The sequence below is a fragment of the Girardinichthys multiradiatus genome, chromosome 22, assembly GCF_021462225.1.
Source record: "Girardinichthys multiradiatus isolate DD_20200921_A chromosome 22, DD_fGirMul_XY1, whole genome shotgun sequence".
NCBI classification, from domain to species: domain Eukaryota; kingdom Metazoa; phylum Chordata; class Actinopteri; order Cyprinodontiformes; family Goodeidae; genus Girardinichthys; species Girardinichthys multiradiatus.
Window position 1 is genome coordinate 29,845,242 of NC_061814.1, and position 20,473 is coordinate 29,865,714.

Below are 20,473 nucleotides of genomic sequence, written 5' to 3' on the forward strand. Positions count from 1 at the left end.
ACCACACTCCACAAACAAACCCTCTCCCCATTACCTTGTGAACACTGTTGGTAACTCCGGTTTATCTGAGGTTTGGAAAACATATTGATTGTTTACAAACCTTTTCTTACATGTAAGAAACAATAACAGTGCTTACTCTCATGCAGTCACCTGAAAAGGTTAGGAATTTAGCCTCTTTAAAGAAATGCCGATTTCTAGTCTGCTTTAATCTCTTAAAAAGAAATTGATTTGGTTGCACTTAAACAACAGAAAATGTTTTACTTGTTTAATGATTACACAAAAGATATCAACAAAGGTGAGGAAAAAGTTAGGACACTCTACCTCCTAATACCTAGTCCTACCCCCTTTTAGCAGAAATAATTTCAGTGAGCTGTTTCTTGTAGCCATCTACAAGTCTCTGAGATTGGTCTCAGGAAACTTTACCCCACTCTTCATTTCAGCAGTAAAATAATTGAAAATTTTTTGTGACATCCTTTTCTATTTCTATTTCTTTTTCATTTTTCTCAATTCTCAGCCAACCGTTGATGGATTTACTGGTTTGTTTTAGCTTGTTCTTTAGCTTTCTTCCAGCTCCTTCTGATACATGGTAGAATTCATGGTGGGTTCTATGGCTGTGAGCTGGTCAGGTCCTGCTGGAGTAAAGCATCTCCGAACCCTGACACTTTGAGCTCTGTTCTTTACAATGTATTCTCTTAAATTGTAAATGTTTGTTTCTTGCACAGATACCATGAAACCTATACTCCTGCAGTCTCGTTCTGATTGTACAGGTATGCATTTTCACATCAAGAGTACCGAGAGCCTGCTGTAGGTTTTGTGATAACCTTTTAGCATTTTCTTGTGACTTCTTTTAGCATCTTGCAATCTGCTTTCAAAGTGAAATTCCTTAAATGGAAAAACCTGGCTATGTTGGTAGTTGTTTTGAAAGCCCTCTACTTGACTGATTAAAACCTTTTTGAGAATTCTTTCAATCCCTTGCCAGAGCTGCTACAATCCTTTTCCTTATAAGGGCATCTATTGATTTTCACTCTAAATTTAACAGTCAGATGCACACAAAACTGAGGACCAAACAGGGCAAAACATCTTCAAAATGATGAGTAAGTACATTCTCATCATGTGCATCTGATGAGATACACCTCCGTGATTTTAGCCATTTAAACTGAGAATAAATCTGGGGTTGTCCTAAATTATTTCTCACCATAAGTTGCAGTTTTATTACAGACAATTTTAAAGTCTTTTCTAACTTACTTTAATTCTTTAGAATTGTAAAAAAAGGTTTTAAATATCCATATGTCCAGCTTTGTGTATATAGGCTGTATTGGGTTTTGTATTGCTTTTACATGACTGTATTTGAAGATTCACTTCTCTCACTTTTCAAAACATGCAATAATTGATTATTTTCTGACTCATGTCAGGAAAGGTTTACATTCCCACAGACAGATTCTTAGTGTTCTAATTAGGCATGGGCTGGTTAGCAGGATCAAGGAATACAAAAGTTCAGTGATTTCAAAATAGAAAAACATTTTTTCCTTATACCATTTATATGCTTTAAAGTAATTTTAATGAGATGCCAGACAAAGTACTGGAGTTTTCTCCAACTACATAAAGCATGAACTAATGCAGAGTGATCCCTCCCCCACATGTTGCCGCATGCTGGTGGTCAATTGGCTGAATGAAGGTTACTGCACCCTTTTCCCACATACAAGCAACACAAATTAAGGCTACTTGGCAAATATTTTTGGTTGTGAAAAACACAACAGTGGTACTGTTGGTATGGAATGGAAACCAAAGGAACACCACCCATCATTCGTATAATGGTGTTTATCACCACAATTGGCAAGATAAGGTCAGCATATGGGTTGCTCCTTGCGGGGACCCAGTTGGGCTAAGCCCGAACGAGAGACGCGAGGCCATCCCCCAGTGGGCCCACCACCTGCAGGAGAGGATTGGGGGGCGGACGAAGGTGGAGACCTCGGTGGCCCGATCCTCGGATGCTTAGGCTGGGTCTAGGGACGTGGAATGTCACCTCGCAGGGGGGGAAGGAGCCTGAGCTTGTGTGGGAGCTCGAGAGATATCGACTAGAAATAGTAGGGCTCACCTCAACGCACAGCATGGGCTCTGGAACCCATCTCCTCGAGAGGGGCTGGACACTCTTCTACTCTGGAGTGGCCCACTCTTCAACATTTTGTGGTGGTCGGGGACAGTGCCTCTGGATTGGCAGACCGGGGTGGTGGTCCCCCTTCATAAGAAGGGTGGACCACTGTTCCATCTACAGGGGGATCACACTCCTCAGCCCTCCTGGTAAGGCCTATTGGAGAGGAGAGTCCGGCTGATAGTCGAACCTCGGCTTCAGGAGGAGCAGTGTGTTTTTCGTCCCGGCTGTGGAACACTGGACCAGATCTATACCCTCTGCAGGGTACTCGAGGGTTCATGGGAGTTTGCCCAACCAGTCCACATGTGTTTTATGGACCTGGAGAAAGCATTTGACTGTGTCCCTCGTGATGCCCTGTGGGGGGTGCTCCAGGAGTATGGAATCAAGGGCCCTTTACTAGGGGCCATCCGGTCTCTGTACAAGCAGAGCAGGAGTTTGGTCCTCATTGCCGGCACTAAGTCGGACCTGTTCCCGGTGCATGTTGGACTCCGGCAGGGCTGCCCTTTGTCACCGGTCCTGTTCATAACTTTTATGGACAGGATTTCTAGGCACAGCCAAGGGCCGGAAGGGGTCTGGTTTGGAGACCAGAGGATTTTGTCTCTTCTTTTTGCAGATGACGTGGTCTGCTGGCCCCCTCTAGCCAAGACCTACAGCATGCGCTGGGGCAGTTTGCAGCCAAGTATAAAGCAGCTGGGATGAGGATCAGCTCCTCCAAGTCTGAGGCCATGGTTCTTGACCGGAAAAGGGTGGCTTGTCCTCTTCAGGTTGGAGGGGAGTTCCTGCCTCAAGTGGAGGTGTTTAAGTATCTCGGGGTCTTGTTCACGAGTGGGGGACGAATGGAGCGGGAGATCGACAGACGGATCGGTGCGGCTGTAATGGGGGTGCTGTGCCGGTCCGTCATGGTGAAGAGAGAGCTGAGCTGAAAAGTGAAGCTCTCGATTTACCGGTCGGTCTACATTCCTACCCTCACCCATGGCCATGAACTTTGGGTCATGTCCGAAAGAACGAGATCCCGGATACAAGCGGCAGAAATTAGCTTTTCTTTTCTTTTTATAAGGACACACCTGTGTCTTTAATAAAGTGAATGACTATTGGTATTATTATACCTTAAGAATCTCATACTAGCCCATGCCTAATCCTAATAATTAATATAATGGTATGTGTATTCAACTAAAGTCAAACAATAAGAAACATCATGGTTAACATAGTTATTTTCAAGCTGCAAACTAGTCATTCACCAAATTAAATAACTACAGTAAGTATACGTAAAATGACAGTCTATGCATGTTTGTAAGATTTGAGATACCCAAAAATGTCTATGCTTGCACAATATTTTCTTTAACAAACACACTTGTGGTTCCAGCTTACCTCTGCACTCATACTTGAGGTCGGAGAAGAAAACCAACTCTTGTGAGAAGACAAACAGGCCTAACCTGCCTCCGGCAAATGTCTTGTCATAAACTGGTCCTGAGTCAGCCATGATCTGTTTCCCTTCATATACAACAACCCTAAAGAGAAAAACAAGCCATGATGTTAACATATTATCATGATGTTTACAGTATACAGGCGGGTAAATATATAGGCCTACCTTATAAAGCCAGTCTTAGGTCTATGGATGAGATGCCACCGGTAAGCTGTGTAATCTTTCCACCCAATGTTTTTGGGGTCATGCCATAGAGTGCGCACCTATGTAAAATATTAGTTCAGCTTTTAAAACAGACTTTATTTTTTGTTGGTCTATCTAATAAAATACATTATAGCAATTTTTTTAACCATACAGAACACAGAAAAGATCAAGAGCATAGCACTCTAGCATTTGGACGGCATCCTACCTGTCCGGGGGTGTTTCCTGTGTGCCACAGAGCATTCCTGAGGTTTTCTCCAGTTCCTGTGGTTGAGTTGACAACTTTCAGTGAAACGCCAGAGATGCCAAAAGCTTTGGATGGCTTGTCCTCCCAGTAAGTCTGTGTGATCTGCTTCCACATCACAACGTAAAAGCGTCCGCTTGACTGATAGCCGAACACAAAGCCAGCATAGTCATCATCTCTGTCTGTGTTCACGTACATGGTTCCACTGAAGTCCACGGCACTGAACTCATCAAAACCTGCGGGAAGAAAAGACATATGATACATCCTTGGGGGTCCACAAGGTAGAATGGATTTGTTTAGACAAGCAGTGTGCCAGTGTGAAATGCTTTTCGGACAGTAAACATTTTGCATGTGTGCCGCTCACCAACTGCAATGCCTGGGTCAGAGTTGGCGGTCTGAACCAATTCTTTTCCCTGGTGTCTGACCACCCAGTTGGGATCAATTTGAGTTGTTCCCTTTGGATCCAAGTGGACCATCTGGAACTTCCTGAAGTCTGTAACACTAATGGCATTGTTCTCTGGACACACATCGAGGATATCTGGGATGCTGTCATTGTCAAAATCGTCTTTGCACGCGTCCCCTCTTCCATCACCTGTTTTAAATAAAACAATATTTAAAAAACATCAACAAGATTGACCTACTTTTGCATAGGTTTGAAAAACAGCTGCAGCAGATGATGTTAGTATCCTAACACTCCTACTACTGAGGAGGAAAAATGAATGTAAAAAAATACAATTTCTCCCAGAAATTAGCTTTTGATTCCCATGCCAAGTCTGCTAAAGCAAATCAGTCATTTATTTTTTTGTGGTGACAATTTCCAAAATGATTTCCCAACGTACAGCCTGGCGTCTGTTGCAAACTTCAGGCCAGGAAAGCAGGGAGTAAAATAAGGCAGTGGTTAATAAAGCGGTACTGCATGAAAGTAACTAGCTTCCTTTTGTCAGCAGCTTTGTTACTGCCCAAATGAGCTCAAATGGTTCTATCAAATTAACACTATCTGACAAGCTTTAAAGAGTGTAAAGGAGTGTGTCCAGAGCTTTCCTACTCAGTGGTCTGCTTCCAGTTATAGACAACTGTACATACTCCAGGTAACCCTGCTTTAAATGGGACTCTTTGGATTAATCACGAGCGAAGCTGAAAGGAAATAAAAACTTCACAACCTGGCATGTACCCCTCTGGCCAGCTAAGCCATGCTGAATGACATCACTCATACCGACCCAGTTGTTGACTTTTTCCACAGCCTCTGTACTTCACACCTGCTGCAGGGAAACTACAATTGCTGAGCATCAGAGAGAAAGCTAAACCTCACTGAGCAGTGAGTATAAATAATGACTACGTGGAGTTTGGAGGAGCTAGACTAGAAAATACTGGACTAAGAATATTCAGCGACAGATAACCAAACTACAAACAGAAGAGCAACAACATAGTCTTGAGAGCCTTCATCCATCATGCAAAAAAGGACTTTACATATAGAAAGAATGAAACTGACCTAGTGTATATTTCCAGTTAGATTTTGCACATGAAATACACCAGTTGTGTGAATGAAAAAAACATAAAATCAACCAGTGTTTAGATTTTTTTTGGATGCTTCATCATATGCAACACATAACTTTGCCTTGCTTTTCTGCATTTATAAATATACTCTAAAAGATAATGCTAATCTCTAGTGTTAAAAAATTGAAAAATCTTCCAAAGATATTGCAGAGATTATGAATTATTTATGCATATAACACTAGGGAAAGTGTCTAATGAAATGTACTTCTAATGTGCTATAGAAATGCCCTGATGAGAACTTTGAGGTCAATTACTGATCTCTGCTTTTTGTAAAGCTTTGACTAAATTATATAAGGATTTTAGCAAAATTCCTTTATAATAAAGATGTAAAATATATTTTTTGGCCTTCCTACTGTACGGAATCATTGATTGGATATATTCAGAGCAGAGGTGACGTTACACAGCTGTGTGGGAGAGCACTAACAGTAAAACAGGTAATACTATAACTAATAGTAATAATAATAATTAATATAACTATAATTTACTCAGTTAGCCTGATTAGTATGGCTAGCAATACTAAAACAGCAGTCTGTGTGTTTTCTAAAGAGAATGTAGATCCTCACCTTAACTCTGACATAAACCATTCAAAATCCAGCATGTTAAATGCCAGAAAGAGGTTGCAAGCTCTTAGAATAAAACAGCTACCTTTGCCATAGCTTTTGCCTTCCTGTTATCTAGCTATTATCTAACTCCTCTAAATTCTACGGTCTTACCATCAGCATCCTCTTGGTCTGCATTTGGTGTTAGTCTGCAGTTGTCCTTGTCATCAGGTATACCATCGTCATCATCATCATAGTCACATGCGTCTCCTTTTCCATCCTTGTCATGGTCTGCCTGGTTGGCATTGGCCACATAGGGACAGTTGTCTAAATTGTTCTGATGACCATCTTCATCGATGTCCTGATTATTATCACACTGGTCTCCAACCAGGTCATTATCTACATCGGTCTGTCGGAGTTATGCAAATTTAGTTATTAATGCTTCATGTACCTGCTGTGTGTTTTCATTATTTGCAGCGTGGGACACTACCTGGTCGGGATTATGAAGCAATGGGCAATTGTCACAATGGTCACCAACCCCATCCATGTCTGTATCCTTCTGGTCAGTGTTGTACACATAGGGACAGTTATCATTCTCATTCTGAATTTCTAGGGGAAAATACGTTATTAGAACATGCATTTTTATTTTAAGGTACAAATTTAATAATTAGTTTTGCTTGAGTTTGCAAATAAGCATAGCAAGTTTACCATCTCCATCAATGTCTACAGCACAGGCATCCCCTTCACCATTATTGTCAGTGTCTATTTGGGCAGGGTTGTGATCATAAGGACAGTTGTCACAGCGGTCACCAACTTCATCCTTATCAAAGTCAAACTGGCGAGGATTGTAAAGGAGGGCACAGTTATCCTGCGGGGGGAAGTGCATGTTTGTTAATATCCGCTGTGTGAACCATAAGTAGTAGAAATGCAACAATCAGGATTTTGAGGGCGATTTACAATCACCGTTTTTTGTAAAAATTTAACCTGCTGATACAGACTGTTGCTGATTCCAATTTCTCTTTAAGTACAATACAAAAAGATAAAAGAACCCTAAAAATAGAGTGGTCATTTATGAACTGGTTGGTCATTAATTATTTACACTGCTTTTAGAGAGCAATGTCATTTATGTTTATTTTTGGAGTATAGATTTAATATTTAGTTCAGTCTTCTTTTACTCTGCTAAATGTCTTGCGCTTTCTCGCTCTTCAGAACCACAAAAATGTGGCATTTTATTGAAAATAGTTACCTTTTATATAGCTTCTTGCAGCTTTTATGCCGCCTCTGACTTCATTTGAAACACCTTACTGATATTAAAAATAGCTAACTTTGACTCTTCTTCATTCAGTAACAATGTCCACATTGAACAGCGTTGTGGTGCATCTCAGGTAGTGCTAAATTTTACTTTCTTTCACAGTTTCTTAGATCTTCCCTCACCTGTGCAGAAAGGTGAGCTGTTTCAGTCAAATTAATTACTGAGTTCTGCAAAATATAAGCTAAAGCATCATAAGCCACTTTTGTATTTTTGTGAAATATGATAACTGTTTGGAATAGTAAAAGTCTGCGATATTCTCGTACTCGCTCATCCATAATTCCATCATTGTCATCATCCTTGTCACAAGCGTCTCCTTGTCCATCCCTGTCAAAGTCCTCTTGTCCAGAGTTTGGTAGGTTAGGGCAGTTATCCTGAAAGGGTTGCAAGAAGTTCACAAGGTTTGTCAGCTGAATTTGATTTCAAAGCAGAGAGGGCAACATGCAAACAAGTCAATGAAAATACCTTCTTGCAGTGATATGTACTGTTCGCACCGCACACCAGGTTCTGATTCGGCCATCCATCCAAGTCTGAGTCCTCTGAACAAATAAAGCCATCTCCAGCGTAGCCGGTGCGACACTCACATTTGTACATTGGGTCACTGAAGTGGCTGATGTATATACATCCAGCATATTTGTGACAGTTGTGGGTCTTGTCTTTACATGGATTCTCTGGCTCGCATACCTTAAAAAAGAAAGGCAAAGTAGAGCTGTTTTATCATTACATACTGTATGTGTATATTTGACATCAAAGAACAACAGAAGTTGAAGTGACCTGCCGTAAAAAGGTAAAAGGTGGCAATTTAAATCTCTATAATCAATGTTTCAGCTTTTTGTGAAAGCTGTTTTCCTTCCAGTTGTGATAGCTCTACTTTTAGAAGGACAAACCAATACTTTAAATCAAAGCAAACCATTATGGAAGTAATTTAATTTATAAAATTGATTTTATGATATTCTATTTATTGGCATCACTTATCCCACTTTATGCAGCTGCTCTTCATTACTAGGGATGAACTCGTTCCATTTTTGATACCACATAGTGAGTTCACCAAGACCAAACTGACAGCACAGTTATTCAATTTTTGCAATGGAGCATTTTATTCCCAATGATAAGACAGTTTTCCACCCCCAAAATGAGTTAAATTAGAACTAAGTGAATGTGAAATCAGACAGGTATCTGCAGAGTGTAAAGAGCAAAACAAAGGAGAAAAATTATGACTGATGTTACATGGCAGGTTCTTTTTCCATGAATTCAGTGATCAAAAGAGAAAAAAAAAACAACTGTGTCCCAGTGGAGTGTGATATATACGAAATGTCCTAAGAAATGTTGTAGAGATAAAATGCAACAGTTGTCTATGTCTTTGATTTTACATTATCTTACTCAAAAACAATTTAAAGAACTGGGTCAGTCTGTTTCCAATCTTACCAGAACCAGAGAAGTATAACATATGTTTGTTGTTAGGAGTTACCCCAATCTTCTCCATCTTCTACTTGCTGATACTGGTCAAGGTAAGCCATATTCATATATAGCTGCTGCTTCAACTATTTATACATTTGGATGCAAAAACAAAAATTCAGGCACCTGCTTCTGGAAATCCATTCTTTCTCTATTTTCACTTTTTCAAAGCTGTTGCCCTAACTGATCAGTTAAAGACACCGAATGAGTGTAACACAAACTTACTTGTTTGTTTCTCCTCGCTGCCTCAACGCCCATACCAAAAGGCTGGGTGCCCTTGTAGCGCTTGGGACAGGGCAGGCAGTGGAAACCTGGATCGGTGTTGATGCAGCGCTGCGTTCCACTTACTTTGTAGCAAACATCAGACACCATGTCACACTAGAAGGGCAAAGGATGCATCGGCAAAATGAAAAAAGAAGCTGGATACATGAAGTGTCAAAAACAGGATGAGGATCTGTGGCTTTTACCTCATTAATGTCCTCACAGTGAGTACCATTCCCACGAAAACCAGCAGGACACGGGCCACACTCCCAGGACCCGTCTGCAGAGCTGCTGCAGTCAACCCCACCAAAGCAAGGGTTAGATAGGCATCCATCTGTCAGGGCAGAGAGATAGGTGCAAACAATCACAGAAATGTGATGCAGACAGTGACATTTTGAAGAACGTTCTCCAAACAACTGTCTTTTTTCCTAGCGTTCATCAGAACGTTTGTTGGTTTAAATTAATTCGGGCAACCAAGCTTTAAGACCTAATTGAAAGAAGAGTATGCAATGTATGTCAAACACAACTAAAAGACTGCTGGCTATGCTTGACCCAGCCAACACATGTAAAAGTTACCATACGAGTATTGGATTGGGCCATTACTCTGTTATTAGGTGCTCAGTATGTTTGTCGCAACAACAAATGTATGACTCACTGTGACACAGCCTGAATTTATAGTTTCCATATAGTTCTAACTGCCATACCTGCACCAAATGGAAATAATTTTGCTTAAGCCAAAGTGATGATCTGAACAGGTTTTTTGTTGTTTACATACCTAGAAGCTGTTGTTTCAATAACAGAAAAAAATCCTATGTTCAGCTCACCAATTGGGCAGTCTTCCTTGTTGCAGCTGTCGCTGTCAGTGGCTTCTCCAATGCACTTCTTGCCGCCATGCTGAGGTTGAGGACTGTTGCACTCGCGCGAGCGACTTTTGATTCCACCTCCGCAGGTTACAGAACAGGTTGCCCATGGAGACCAAGGTCCCCAACCCCCATCAACTACAAGAAAAACAAATATCACAGATTAAATGTGCAGTGCCTAGAATAGCTGCAACAACTCATTTCCCCTATTTTAATGCATAAAAGCTGCACCCTAACCTGCTTTCAGATTAAGCCGACACTAGTTTATGTCAGTAAATGGAAAATGGAAGTAAACATTTTGAAAATAAAGATATTTCAAGATTTCATGTAAATCCTATCATGGTCTTTTTTCTAATGCCCTAAGTTAGGATTTGATTCTCTAATTTTATTTAAAATAATTTCATATCATTAGATAAACCTGTTTACCTATGGTAAATATTTGTACAAAACAGTACACAGTCATCTTAGAGATTAGGCTTATCCTCCTCTTGTTACAGAATTAAACATCAGTCCTTTAATCCTTACCAAGTCCTAAAATGAGACAAACTGATCTCAGTCCTCATAAACTAGAATGAAATCCATGAAACATTTCCCTAATTCATTTTTAACTTAGTAATAAATAAGCCACCACACAGTAGCATTGTGTGAAAAACCACAAATTTGATTCTGGAGCCACTTTTACACTGTTGAATTTGTTAATAGGACGTGGAAAGTACACCCAACAAAGCTTGGCTTCATGGAAGAGAGAAGAAAAAACCTGGTACTTAATCATTTAAGAAAATACATTTAACTCTTAACAACAGAGAAGGACTTAGATGACAACTTACACTACATTTTTTTGGCAAAAGAAAATGCTACCAAACCTTGCCCACACAAAAGTATGGTAGTGGTAGCATCATGCTCTAGTGACATAGTGAAATAGGTCAAAATTAAGGCAATCATGGATACTGTTAAATACAAGAACATTTTTGAGGTAAAGTTGTTTCAGTCTGTTTCAGTCCATAGAATGGGACAGATTTGTCTTTCACCTTTCCAGTGCACCCAAGCATACAGCTAAAGGCCTTAAGGGGAACATTTAAAGGTCTTGGAATAGCCCAGACTTCAGGCTGATAAAAAATCGGAGTTATGATTTAAATAATGCTACACAGCAGCTGCACCCATCTAGTTTGATGAAGATGAAGCAGCTGCAACTTGATAAATGAGCAAAAATCCCAGTGACAAGATCTGCCAAATTTATAGTCATACCGATCTCTAAAGCTGTAATTGCTGCAAACTTTGTCTCTAAAAAGTATAACATAAATGAATGTAATAACATTCATTAATTCTTTTTTTATCCAATATGTTTTTGTTAATAGAAAATAACACATGCTGCACAAGTAAAATCAAAAGATTTTTATGTTGACCGAATGAATGATACAAAGGAAGTATTCAGTATTTTATTGCTAATTTGTTTTCTAACCCCTTGGTTTTTAAACAAACAACTTTGCAAAAACAGAAGTATGGAACCTAACACTACAAAACAAAACAGATTGAGCTTATTTTGCTAAACATTTCCTGACAGGCTGACAGGAGCTCAGTCCAAAGCACATGGGGAATGTGGCCCTGAGGGAAGCCAAAGACTTAATGTTGGCCATGTGAACATAGCAGACATTTCGAACGAAGATGCTGCTTTTGAGAAATTCATCCTTTAGCTGAAATACTTACTCGGACAGGGCTTGGCAGTGCAGCTCTGAGTCTCTCTCCCGCTCCCTTCACAGTCTTTCCCGCCCAGCTGTGGGACAGGAGCATTGCAGTGCCTTATTCTGGTGATCTGTCCTTCTCCACAGGTCACTGAGCAAGAAGACCATGGCGACCACAAACTCCATCCCCCATCCTGCCGAACTGGGCATGGAACATTACACTTATCAGGCAGACATCACCAAAACACATGGATTTCCATTCATTTCCAACTGCAAACAGTAAACAATGTGTGATACTGGCAACATCTGCCCACTTTGAAATGGGTTCAAAGATGTTTACATCAGTTTTTATATCATCGTGGTCAAACTCCTTTCCTTGTGGTAACACTGTTTCAGTGCCTCACATACATCCTGAGTAATGGTAGCTCTAAGCAAAGCAAATATTGACCCAATAACCAATTAAATACCATTTTTATCCAGCCTCAACCAGCCTATCCATCAAAAATCAAGCAACATCATAACACATACAGTGCTGGGAGAAGTATTTGACCCTCACAAGTTTCTTCTGTTTTTGCTTCTTTGTCACACTTAAATGTTTTAGATTAATAAACAAATTTAAACATATGTAACCTGAGTATATATATTTTAATAATGATTCCTTATTTTTTAGGGGAAAAAGGTGCTCAAACAAACCTAACTCCCTCTTCTTTTCAGAATTATTTTCAGTTTTAATTCAGCTGAACTGGAGGATTTTTGAGCATGAACAAGTCTATTTAAAGTCCTCTGACTTGCCTTCTTCAAAACCTTCATTCATTGATGGATTGGATGACGTGTTCTGCATGATAACCAAGCCTGGACAAAATAGAGAGCAGAACTGCTGATTTTGTCAATCCTCTGGGTCCTGAAGTGGCAAAACAGCCCAGACCATCACACTACCGCCAAAGTTTCACTTTTGTCTCGTCATTCAAAATAATATTTTGAGACGGGCCTTTGTTACATTTTTTGTTCAGCAGTGGTTTCCACCTTGGAAGTCGTCTACTAACATAATTTTATTTTAAGATTGGGGCATAATGTGTTGGTTTTTGATATAATTTAGTCTACATTAAGTTCAATTATCATACCTAATTATTGATTTAAAAAGGAGTAGATTATATTTACATATAGTTGGTTCAGATAGCTTTCATCCCCTTAATAAATTCACCCATAATTTAAAAACAGTTTTTTTTAAATATCTAATAACGTTTCTTTGTGTGATATTAAAACTAGTTTGATTATCTGAATTATTCAAATTAGAAATCAAATCAAAAAAGAAACAACAGAAGAAATTTATAAGGGTGTATTTTACATGTAACAACACAGTGAAATATCTTTCCACACATCCGTTGTCTATAACCTCTTTTTCTGTGGAAGGTCATCAGGCAAGAGGCGGGGTACACCCTGGACAGGTTGCCAACCCACAGGGAAATACATACACCGATTAACCTAACAGTCATGTTTGTGGACTGTGAGAGGAAGCCGGAGTACCCAGACAGAACCCAAGCATGCATGGGGAGTACATGCAAACTCCAAGCAGAAAGACCCCAAGTGAACCAGAACCTTCTTGCTGCAAGGCAACAGTGCTACCAACTGTGCAACCGTGCAGCCTGTAAAAGATCCTATGTTTTTTTTTATTTTTGCATGGAAGGCATCAGTGAGTCATTGCTCTATGGAACACCCTCTCAGCCAGTGATTTATTTGGAATTAACTTTTGACAGGGCACACCCTACAACCCACCGATGGGATCCAGCTACTCACTCACACTCAGACACACTGTGACAGCGTAGGATTTATGGAGACTGAAGCTCAGTGTTTTTCACTTCGAAAGAATTGGTCTCATTTTATAACTGTGATGATTTTTTCTGCATCTCCATTATGTTCTCACCTCCCCACATGTCATGCAAATGTTTTGTTTTCGATTAGTCAAAGTGATAATGGAGCGCAGATAATTCAACACAGACACAGTAATATCAAATCACAAAGGCAGCCACTTCTGGATGAGCCCAATTTGAAAGAAAGTCAAAACTACTTACCACGGCTGTCACATTTTCCCAAGCTGCACTTTCGGGTCTGGATAGATGGTCCGGTGCAGGGGTTGCTGGTTGCATCACATGACCGACCCCTCTGTTGAGTTCCTATCCCACAGGTGACCGTGCACTCCGTCCATTCTGACCAGGGGGACCAGCCATCCTCACTGTCTTTGGCTGGAAAAATACACATCTCCTTACTTTTTTTGCATTTCAGTACTGGAAAAAGATCATAACTTCTTGCTTTCATTCTTTATGTCACTCTGTTTATCGAATGACTTCATCTGAAGAACCCACAGAAGCCATTCTTAGTGTCAATAAATATGTGGTTTACTCCCAGAGACAAACTGGCTGCAAGAGTCCTGTGCTTTTAAATCTTCACATGGATGGAATATTGTTTTTTATGACACATGGCACCATCAGTTTAGAAGAAGAACATGAAGCAAAAAGCATAAGTTGTGTTCATGTTTGGAGCAGAGTTTGTTTGACCTACTTACGCATGCACACGGGGCAGCATTCTCCATCTATTAAAGAGGGGCTGGCACAGGCCACCGGAGGGCACGTAATTTGGTGGCACACTATCTTGGACTCCTGCAATTTGCAGATAATAAAATATATGTCAAGTTGACAGACATGAGCAGTAAATTTGTATTGTTCCACATGAGTTTAAACTACCTGGCAGGTACATTTAGTGCAGCTGTCCACCACCCAGTCTTCTTTGTCCTCAAACAGGCGCCCGTCCTGCCAGCACATGTTTTTCTCTTTAGTGTCCTTGATTCTCCCTAGTGCCTCCTTCATGACTGTGTTCTCCTCTGTCTGAACACACAGCAACAGATTTGCATTGAGGGAGGATAGCAGTCACACATAATTAAGACACACACATTAAACAAAGGTGTATCTGCTTGTTGCAGATATAAAGATCAAATACTGACAAAATAATTTTTTTAGGAACCAGTGTCAGAATACATTTGGCAGTGTGAGACAGATCAGAAATCCAGCAGTGCTGTTGCAGTTATAACAACATAAACCTCTTTTTTTCTCTTGCTTCTGAGCTAACGTACTAGTAAAACTTCCTTCTTACTTTTGCACAACACAACCTCCGACCCACTTAAGAGACCAGGGGATCCTTCAAACTAGGGGAACTGTCAGTTTATTAACTGCTGCCAAAGATTTGAGTTTTTTGACTGTGCGAGCTTCCTCTTGAATGGGCAAACAGCCGCGTGCAGCATTAGAGTCTGAGACACCACTCGGTCTGGAAGAGCCTCGGGGACCCTTCTCATACCAGCCACTTTTTTTCCCCAAGGTTCATGCCCACAGCCTCTTATTGCTGGGAGGCTCCCAGAGGAAACGTAAGAGCTGTTTAAACAAAGTCAGACATTAGATTGGACTGAGCCACTGCCAGGGGAACACTTCCTATGTAACATGTCATAAAATCTGTCTGACTCATGCTGCCACAGATAGCAGGAGTCAAATGGGTTCAGTTATCACAGGCAGCTCTATAAACAGTCATGCTGCTTCTTGCTGCTTACTTTCAAACCAAAGTAGGTTACCTAGTAACCCCATTTAAATGTCTTACTTTCTGAATCTCACACTAAGGACAGCTTTGTTTATTCCAAATTTATAATTTAGATTAATCAGTAAAATTTTGAAAGCAAACAGAAGAAAATAGTGTTTGATCCAATCACTTTCAAAACTTACCACTTTTTGCAAACCGTCAATAAGGTTACTGACAACAACACGCAGGCCTTTCAGCTCTTGGAACATGGTGCTAAGTTCTTCACAGGAGCGTGCGCACATTTCTGCACTCAGGTCGTCTGTCTTCTGACCTATGATGTTTGTGGTGATGGAAGGACTTACATCCACAATTTCTGTGCTCTCTCTCAAGCCATTGTCATCATCTAAAAGAAAAAGGCAGAAGAAATATAAGTCACAACAGACCGGTGATGGAAACCACATTTGAGATCATTGTTGAAACATAAGGTTTACGATCTGCAGACAGTGTGATTTCCTGTTTTGTAGAAGCATGCCAAAAGATGATGTAATGCGCTGTATAGCTACTGCGAAGTTTACTGTTCTCCTCAAACCAGATGTGCAATTTGCGGCCCTGCTTGATTTGAACATGAATTTGCTAAAAATCTTTATGATTTCTAACTAAAGTGTTGGAGGGCAAGAGAAGACTGCGCTTCAAGAAACCTTTGAAATGAGAAGACCTCTCCAGCAGATCTACATGGAATTCATCATGCTCCTTTCAGCTGATTTCAGTTAAGAGGGTGAAAATCTCTCAGTTTCAGCTTTTCTCTAGAAAGGAAGCTAATCCTATAGTGCAACTTCTAACTACTGGCCCATTTAAAGGCCATAATGAGGCTAAATGCTAAGTTTTCTTTACACCATCATCACATCTGCAGCAGGAAACCGAGCCAAGCGTAACGTGTCTACCAGCTGGGATCTTTGCACAGGTCACAGGACAAATAGGCAAAAATACAAGTTCACACACCAGGAAAGGCCAGCTTTTCTGGGAGCAGTTTGCAGCGAACCTTTTAACATAATAGCCACTCATTCCCTCACAGTTTACACCTCAATTTCCCCTCAGTTTGCCTCACTAAACTCTGAAGTTTAATTATATCACAACAGAGTTTACGAAGGTGTAATTTCCAGGATAAACAAGGCACTTATCAAAAATCTCTATGGAATGCTTGGACCTGGTGATGTAAATTGGTGAAGAGTAACAGCAGATTGGGGACTCTAAATCAAAAAGTCATTCGACTTGCCCAGTGATGTCCCACAATGTTTTATTTCCTCTCCAGTCTGCTAGATCTATTTAAATCTCAGGAGGACTTGTCTGTGAAAGCGTTTATGCATTTTCCCCTCTGATTGACATCCATTGCTTTTTCAAAGCAACGCAAGGAAAGAATTCGACAGAGAGCAAAAAGAGTGGGCTAATTTTAAAGCCGCTCATTAATGTCCGGTGTGTCGGCTTTTACGAGAGTGGTTTGTGTGGGTTTATGGGTGTCGTTTCGCATTAAACTCTCTGCCAGGGTGGAAGCTTGACTGGCACCAGCGTGTGCGCAGAGGACTTAAAGGCTTTGGTGACATTTATTAAACAAACGAACTCCTTTAAGCTGGAATGTAACACTTCTTGTGGCAGCACATATGCAAGGACCACTGGGACAAAAGACATTACCTTCCAATGCATATGGATTCACTATGCTATAACACACCAAAGCATCAACTTCCAGATCTGGAAACCTTGTGGCATGCTGTAAAAGGTACCCATGTATGAATTTGCTCTGATGTCTGTATCTTTATAGCTGCTATTCTTGTGAGTCCTGCTAAACATCATGAGGTCCTTATTCTTAAATTGGGCCAAGCTTCAACTGAGAAAAGCAACCAAAGCAGCCAGTTTATGATCTCACCATGAATGTGTGTGTGTTTGTGTGAACAGCTGGAAGTGGAAGCTCTGTGATCTGCAGTATAGCCTTCACTCTCCCTCTTTTTCTATTTTCTTTCCCAGGATATTATTCCAAGTCCACTGCCAATGGAAATAAATGTAAGCATCTGCATCTCTTTTTGTTCACCGCTCGACCTCGAGCTACCGCTTGTGGATGCTGTTTCCACAAGCATCAAGCAACGGCAGGAGCCACGTATCTGCAACCTTCACTTTCACCCATATAAAAGCCATAGAACAGCTAAACTGGTTGCTGTGGTGGATAATTAACAAAACACAGAAATCATTTGTGTGTGTGTGTGGGGGGGTGGGGGGGGGGGGTGATCAGGCTTGAAACACTTTGCAGCTACGATAAGTTTGACTCACGTTTCTGAAAACTCGAACAAGGTCTGAACTTTTAGAGTATGCCAGGAACCTTTAGATAAAAGCTGTTTTAAAAGCTTTTATGATCTTTTGTTCCAAATGAACACTTCTCTCTCACCCAGTCTCGTGACTTCACAATCTCTGCTTAGGAGGATGTCTTCCACTGATGTATCAAAGATGAAGCGTACATTCTGAAGGAGGCCCTGTCAGATAAAAAAAACAACAGGTTAATTACTTAATTGCATACTTTTGGTGTTAGAACTAATTTCAAAAGATAATTATCAACTGTTTATCATTTAACGTCTTCTTTTAAACAGTTGGATTGTTTCATGCAAAATGATCATAATTCTGACCAATTCCCACAAGACTCAAACCCCCCATCTTACTCTAAAGTGGTTTTCCCGAGTGGATCCCTTTGCGATATACATTCGGCTCCCCTCTGCCTGCAGGCGTTCATAGAAGGGCTCATCCAGGATGAAGCTGTCAATCAGGTTGCAACCCACAAACAGGTTTGCGTTCTCCCCGTGAATGTGAAGTGTGATGTTCTTCCACTGCGAGTCGGCCAGGTCCACGTCCTCGAACGAGACCACGTTCTGGGAGCCGTCCACCCAGTACACCAGGTCCAGGGTGTTGGCACGTCCGTTGGAGACAATCTCAAACTGCCGCCGGCCATCGGGGCTCTCCAGGCCTATTAAGGTGCCCCTTGAGGCGCGATCCTGACGGATGCTGGCAATGAACAGAAAGCCCTCGTTGTTTTGGATCTGCTGTAGTATTTGTTTTAGAATAGGAGGACTGACTGGGGGCAGGTGGTCGAAGCGGATGAAACGGTAGGCAGGGAGATCGGAGTATTGGCCCCTGAATTGTTTGGCCCCCAGAGTCCTGCGTGTGATGTGGCTGATTTCAAACATGTCAAATGATGTTTCATCTTCCTGGTCTCCATCTGGAAATCAGACAAAGAAGGATTGAAACTGAAAAGTCAGGTTACTTTTGGGGGTTAATAAAAGTTCATATAATCGAAACCAACAAACCAGTCGTTAACAGACTGATTAATCATTATCTTAAAATCACTTCAGAGGAAAGGAAACAAAGTCTTTCAGACTTAGTATTAGTTTTAAACATTATTATATCAGTGCTGATCATTAAAAATAAACAGATAGTCCATAAAGTTCTACTTACCTTGGGGTGTTACGTGATGGAATGTGGATGAGAGCAACAAGAAGAGGAGACTCCTCCTGAGTATCATATTTCCTTCATAAAACAATGACATTTTTATTAGTTTTTGCTCCGCTTGCCTAGTCTGACTATCAGTTTGATGCTGACTTAATATTTTGTCTCCTTGTCAGCGTATCTGATAAATACAAATACAAATACATGAAATAATGACAAATATGATGCAGCAGAGGCTAAACTAATTTCAAAAAGCTATGTAAATTAAATATATATAATATAATGTAATTGTATTAATGTCCTTACTGTCTGTCTGTATGTCTGCTATATAGCATCTGCTGATCTCAAAAGAGGAAAAACTAATTCTGGAGAATTGTTCCAATATTTTTTTTCAAAAGATGTATTGAAAGTTGTATTTCTGTTGTTTGTGATTAAAAAAGGAGAAATCTAGTTAGAGAGAGAAAAAAGTTAGATCCATTCATGAAGCCTAACTTACCTGATGAATTAAATTATTTTTCAAACAGACTGATATCCACCAGCACCGCCAAAATGCTAAAACTGAAGAACAACAGCTTATTTTACAGTAAGAGCACAGGATGAAATGAATGAGATGCGGTATTTCCTGCAAACTCCGTGCGTAAAAAACGCTCCAAGTCCACCTTGGTCCGCTACATCCACAGTCTGGAGGATCCGAGGCTCAGCAGTGACTGAGGCTCCCACCTCTCTCTCTCTCTCTTCTTATATTTAGAGGCTTGCAGGAGAGCTTGTCCGTCATCATCTCTCCAGGATGAACGGAGTGCGGCGGGTTGTCAGACAGTTACATAAAAAAAATCTCCCGATAGCTATTGCGTAATATTCTTATCCGCACAAGTCCTGAATGGTGGACACGTGGCTCCTCCCCAGTTGTTTTCCACCTTGATGTCCAGTCGTCCACCTCCCTGTGAAGCCCACATTCCCATTGTGCTGGCAGCTGAGTCACCATTTCTGGACCTGCAGGAGTCCATTTAGAACAAACGGAGGACCAGATTTGATTTTATGAACAACTCTAAAACAGTGCCAGATAAAAGTAATTCCCCCCTACAGATTTCCTCTGTTTTTCATTTTTGTCACGCATGCTTCATATCAGTGAATACAATTCAATTTCTTACATAAATAACCTGAGTTAATACAAAATTGAGTTTTCAAATGATAATTTCTGTTTTTAAGGACAAACCAACCTGGCCCTCTGTGAAAACGCAATAGCCTCTAGAACCTAATAACTGCTATCAAACATTTGCAAAACTAGCAACACATTTTTTACATAACTGTGGAGGAATTCTGGTAGAGATGCTTTAATGAAGACGCATAGGAGGTTTTTAAAGGTTTCAAGTCTTGTCACGACATCTCAATTGAAGTCCAGACTTTCCCAATGACTCTTTTACTCATCTGTTGATGAATTTCATTAGGTTTAGTCATGATGTGTTTATTTTTTAAATCGTTTAGCCTACTTCTTGTAAGGAATTCTCCCTATTTTTGTCTTCCAAAGTTTTTCAATGGACTGCTTTTTTACTTATTTTCATCACAATACATGACCATTTGGCCAATTCCTACCCCAATTTCATACCATTAGATTGACATTTTGTGCTAACTTCGTTCCTTTTCTGTCATATTGTTTTTAACGGAGTTGACCCACATGCAAAAACGAAAGGTTTGACTTGAGAGACTTGAAACACAGGATGGATACGTAGGCTGGGAGGCAGGCGCAGACGAAGAGCAGAGGGA

At 40.6% G+C, this 20,473-nt stretch overlaps 1 protein-coding gene across 1 annotated transcript; it reads right to left on the reverse strand.

The window, feature by feature from the left end:
* Positions 1-30: 30 nt before the first annotated feature.
* On the reverse strand, positions 31-19,489 carry thbs2a (thrombospondin 2a). The gene is made up of 22 exons (XM_047351923.1): positions 19,209-19,489; positions 18,722-18,793; positions 17,932-18,485; positions 17,664-17,748; positions 15,436-15,635; positions 14,413-14,553; positions 14,235-14,328; positions 13,744-13,914; positions 11,700-11,876; positions 9,960-10,133; positions 9,342-9,469; positions 9,100-9,252; positions 7,885-8,103; positions 7,686-7,793; positions 6,819-6,978; positions 6,601-6,719; positions 6,285-6,519; positions 4,382-4,609; positions 3,982-4,253; positions 3,738-3,835; positions 3,518-3,657; positions 31-65 (listed from the first exon to the last, which is right to left on the reverse strand). The coding sequence occupies exons 2-22, from the start codon at positions 18,786-18,788 to the stop codon at positions 31-33; spliced, it is 3,558 nt and encodes a 1,185-aa protein (XP_047207879.1). The 5' UTR covers positions 18,789-18,793; positions 19,209-19,489.
* Between the last annotated feature and the right edge of the window lie 984 nt (positions 19,490-20,473).

Excerpts from the sequence above, each read along its gene's own strand:
- thbs2a (XM_047351923.1), bottom strand. The coding sequence starts at position 18,788 with ATGATACTCAGGAGGAGTCTCCTCTTCTTGTTGCTCTCATCCACATTC. Across the intron at positions 6,520-6,600 it reads TGCTTCATAATCCCGACCAG|ACCGATGTAGATAATGACCT; the intron begins GTAGTGTCCCAC and ends TAACTCCGACAG. Across the intron at positions 3,836-3,981 it reads CAGGAAACACCCCCGGACAG|GTGCGCACTCTATGGCATGA; the intron begins GTAGGATGCCGT and ends TATTTTACATAG.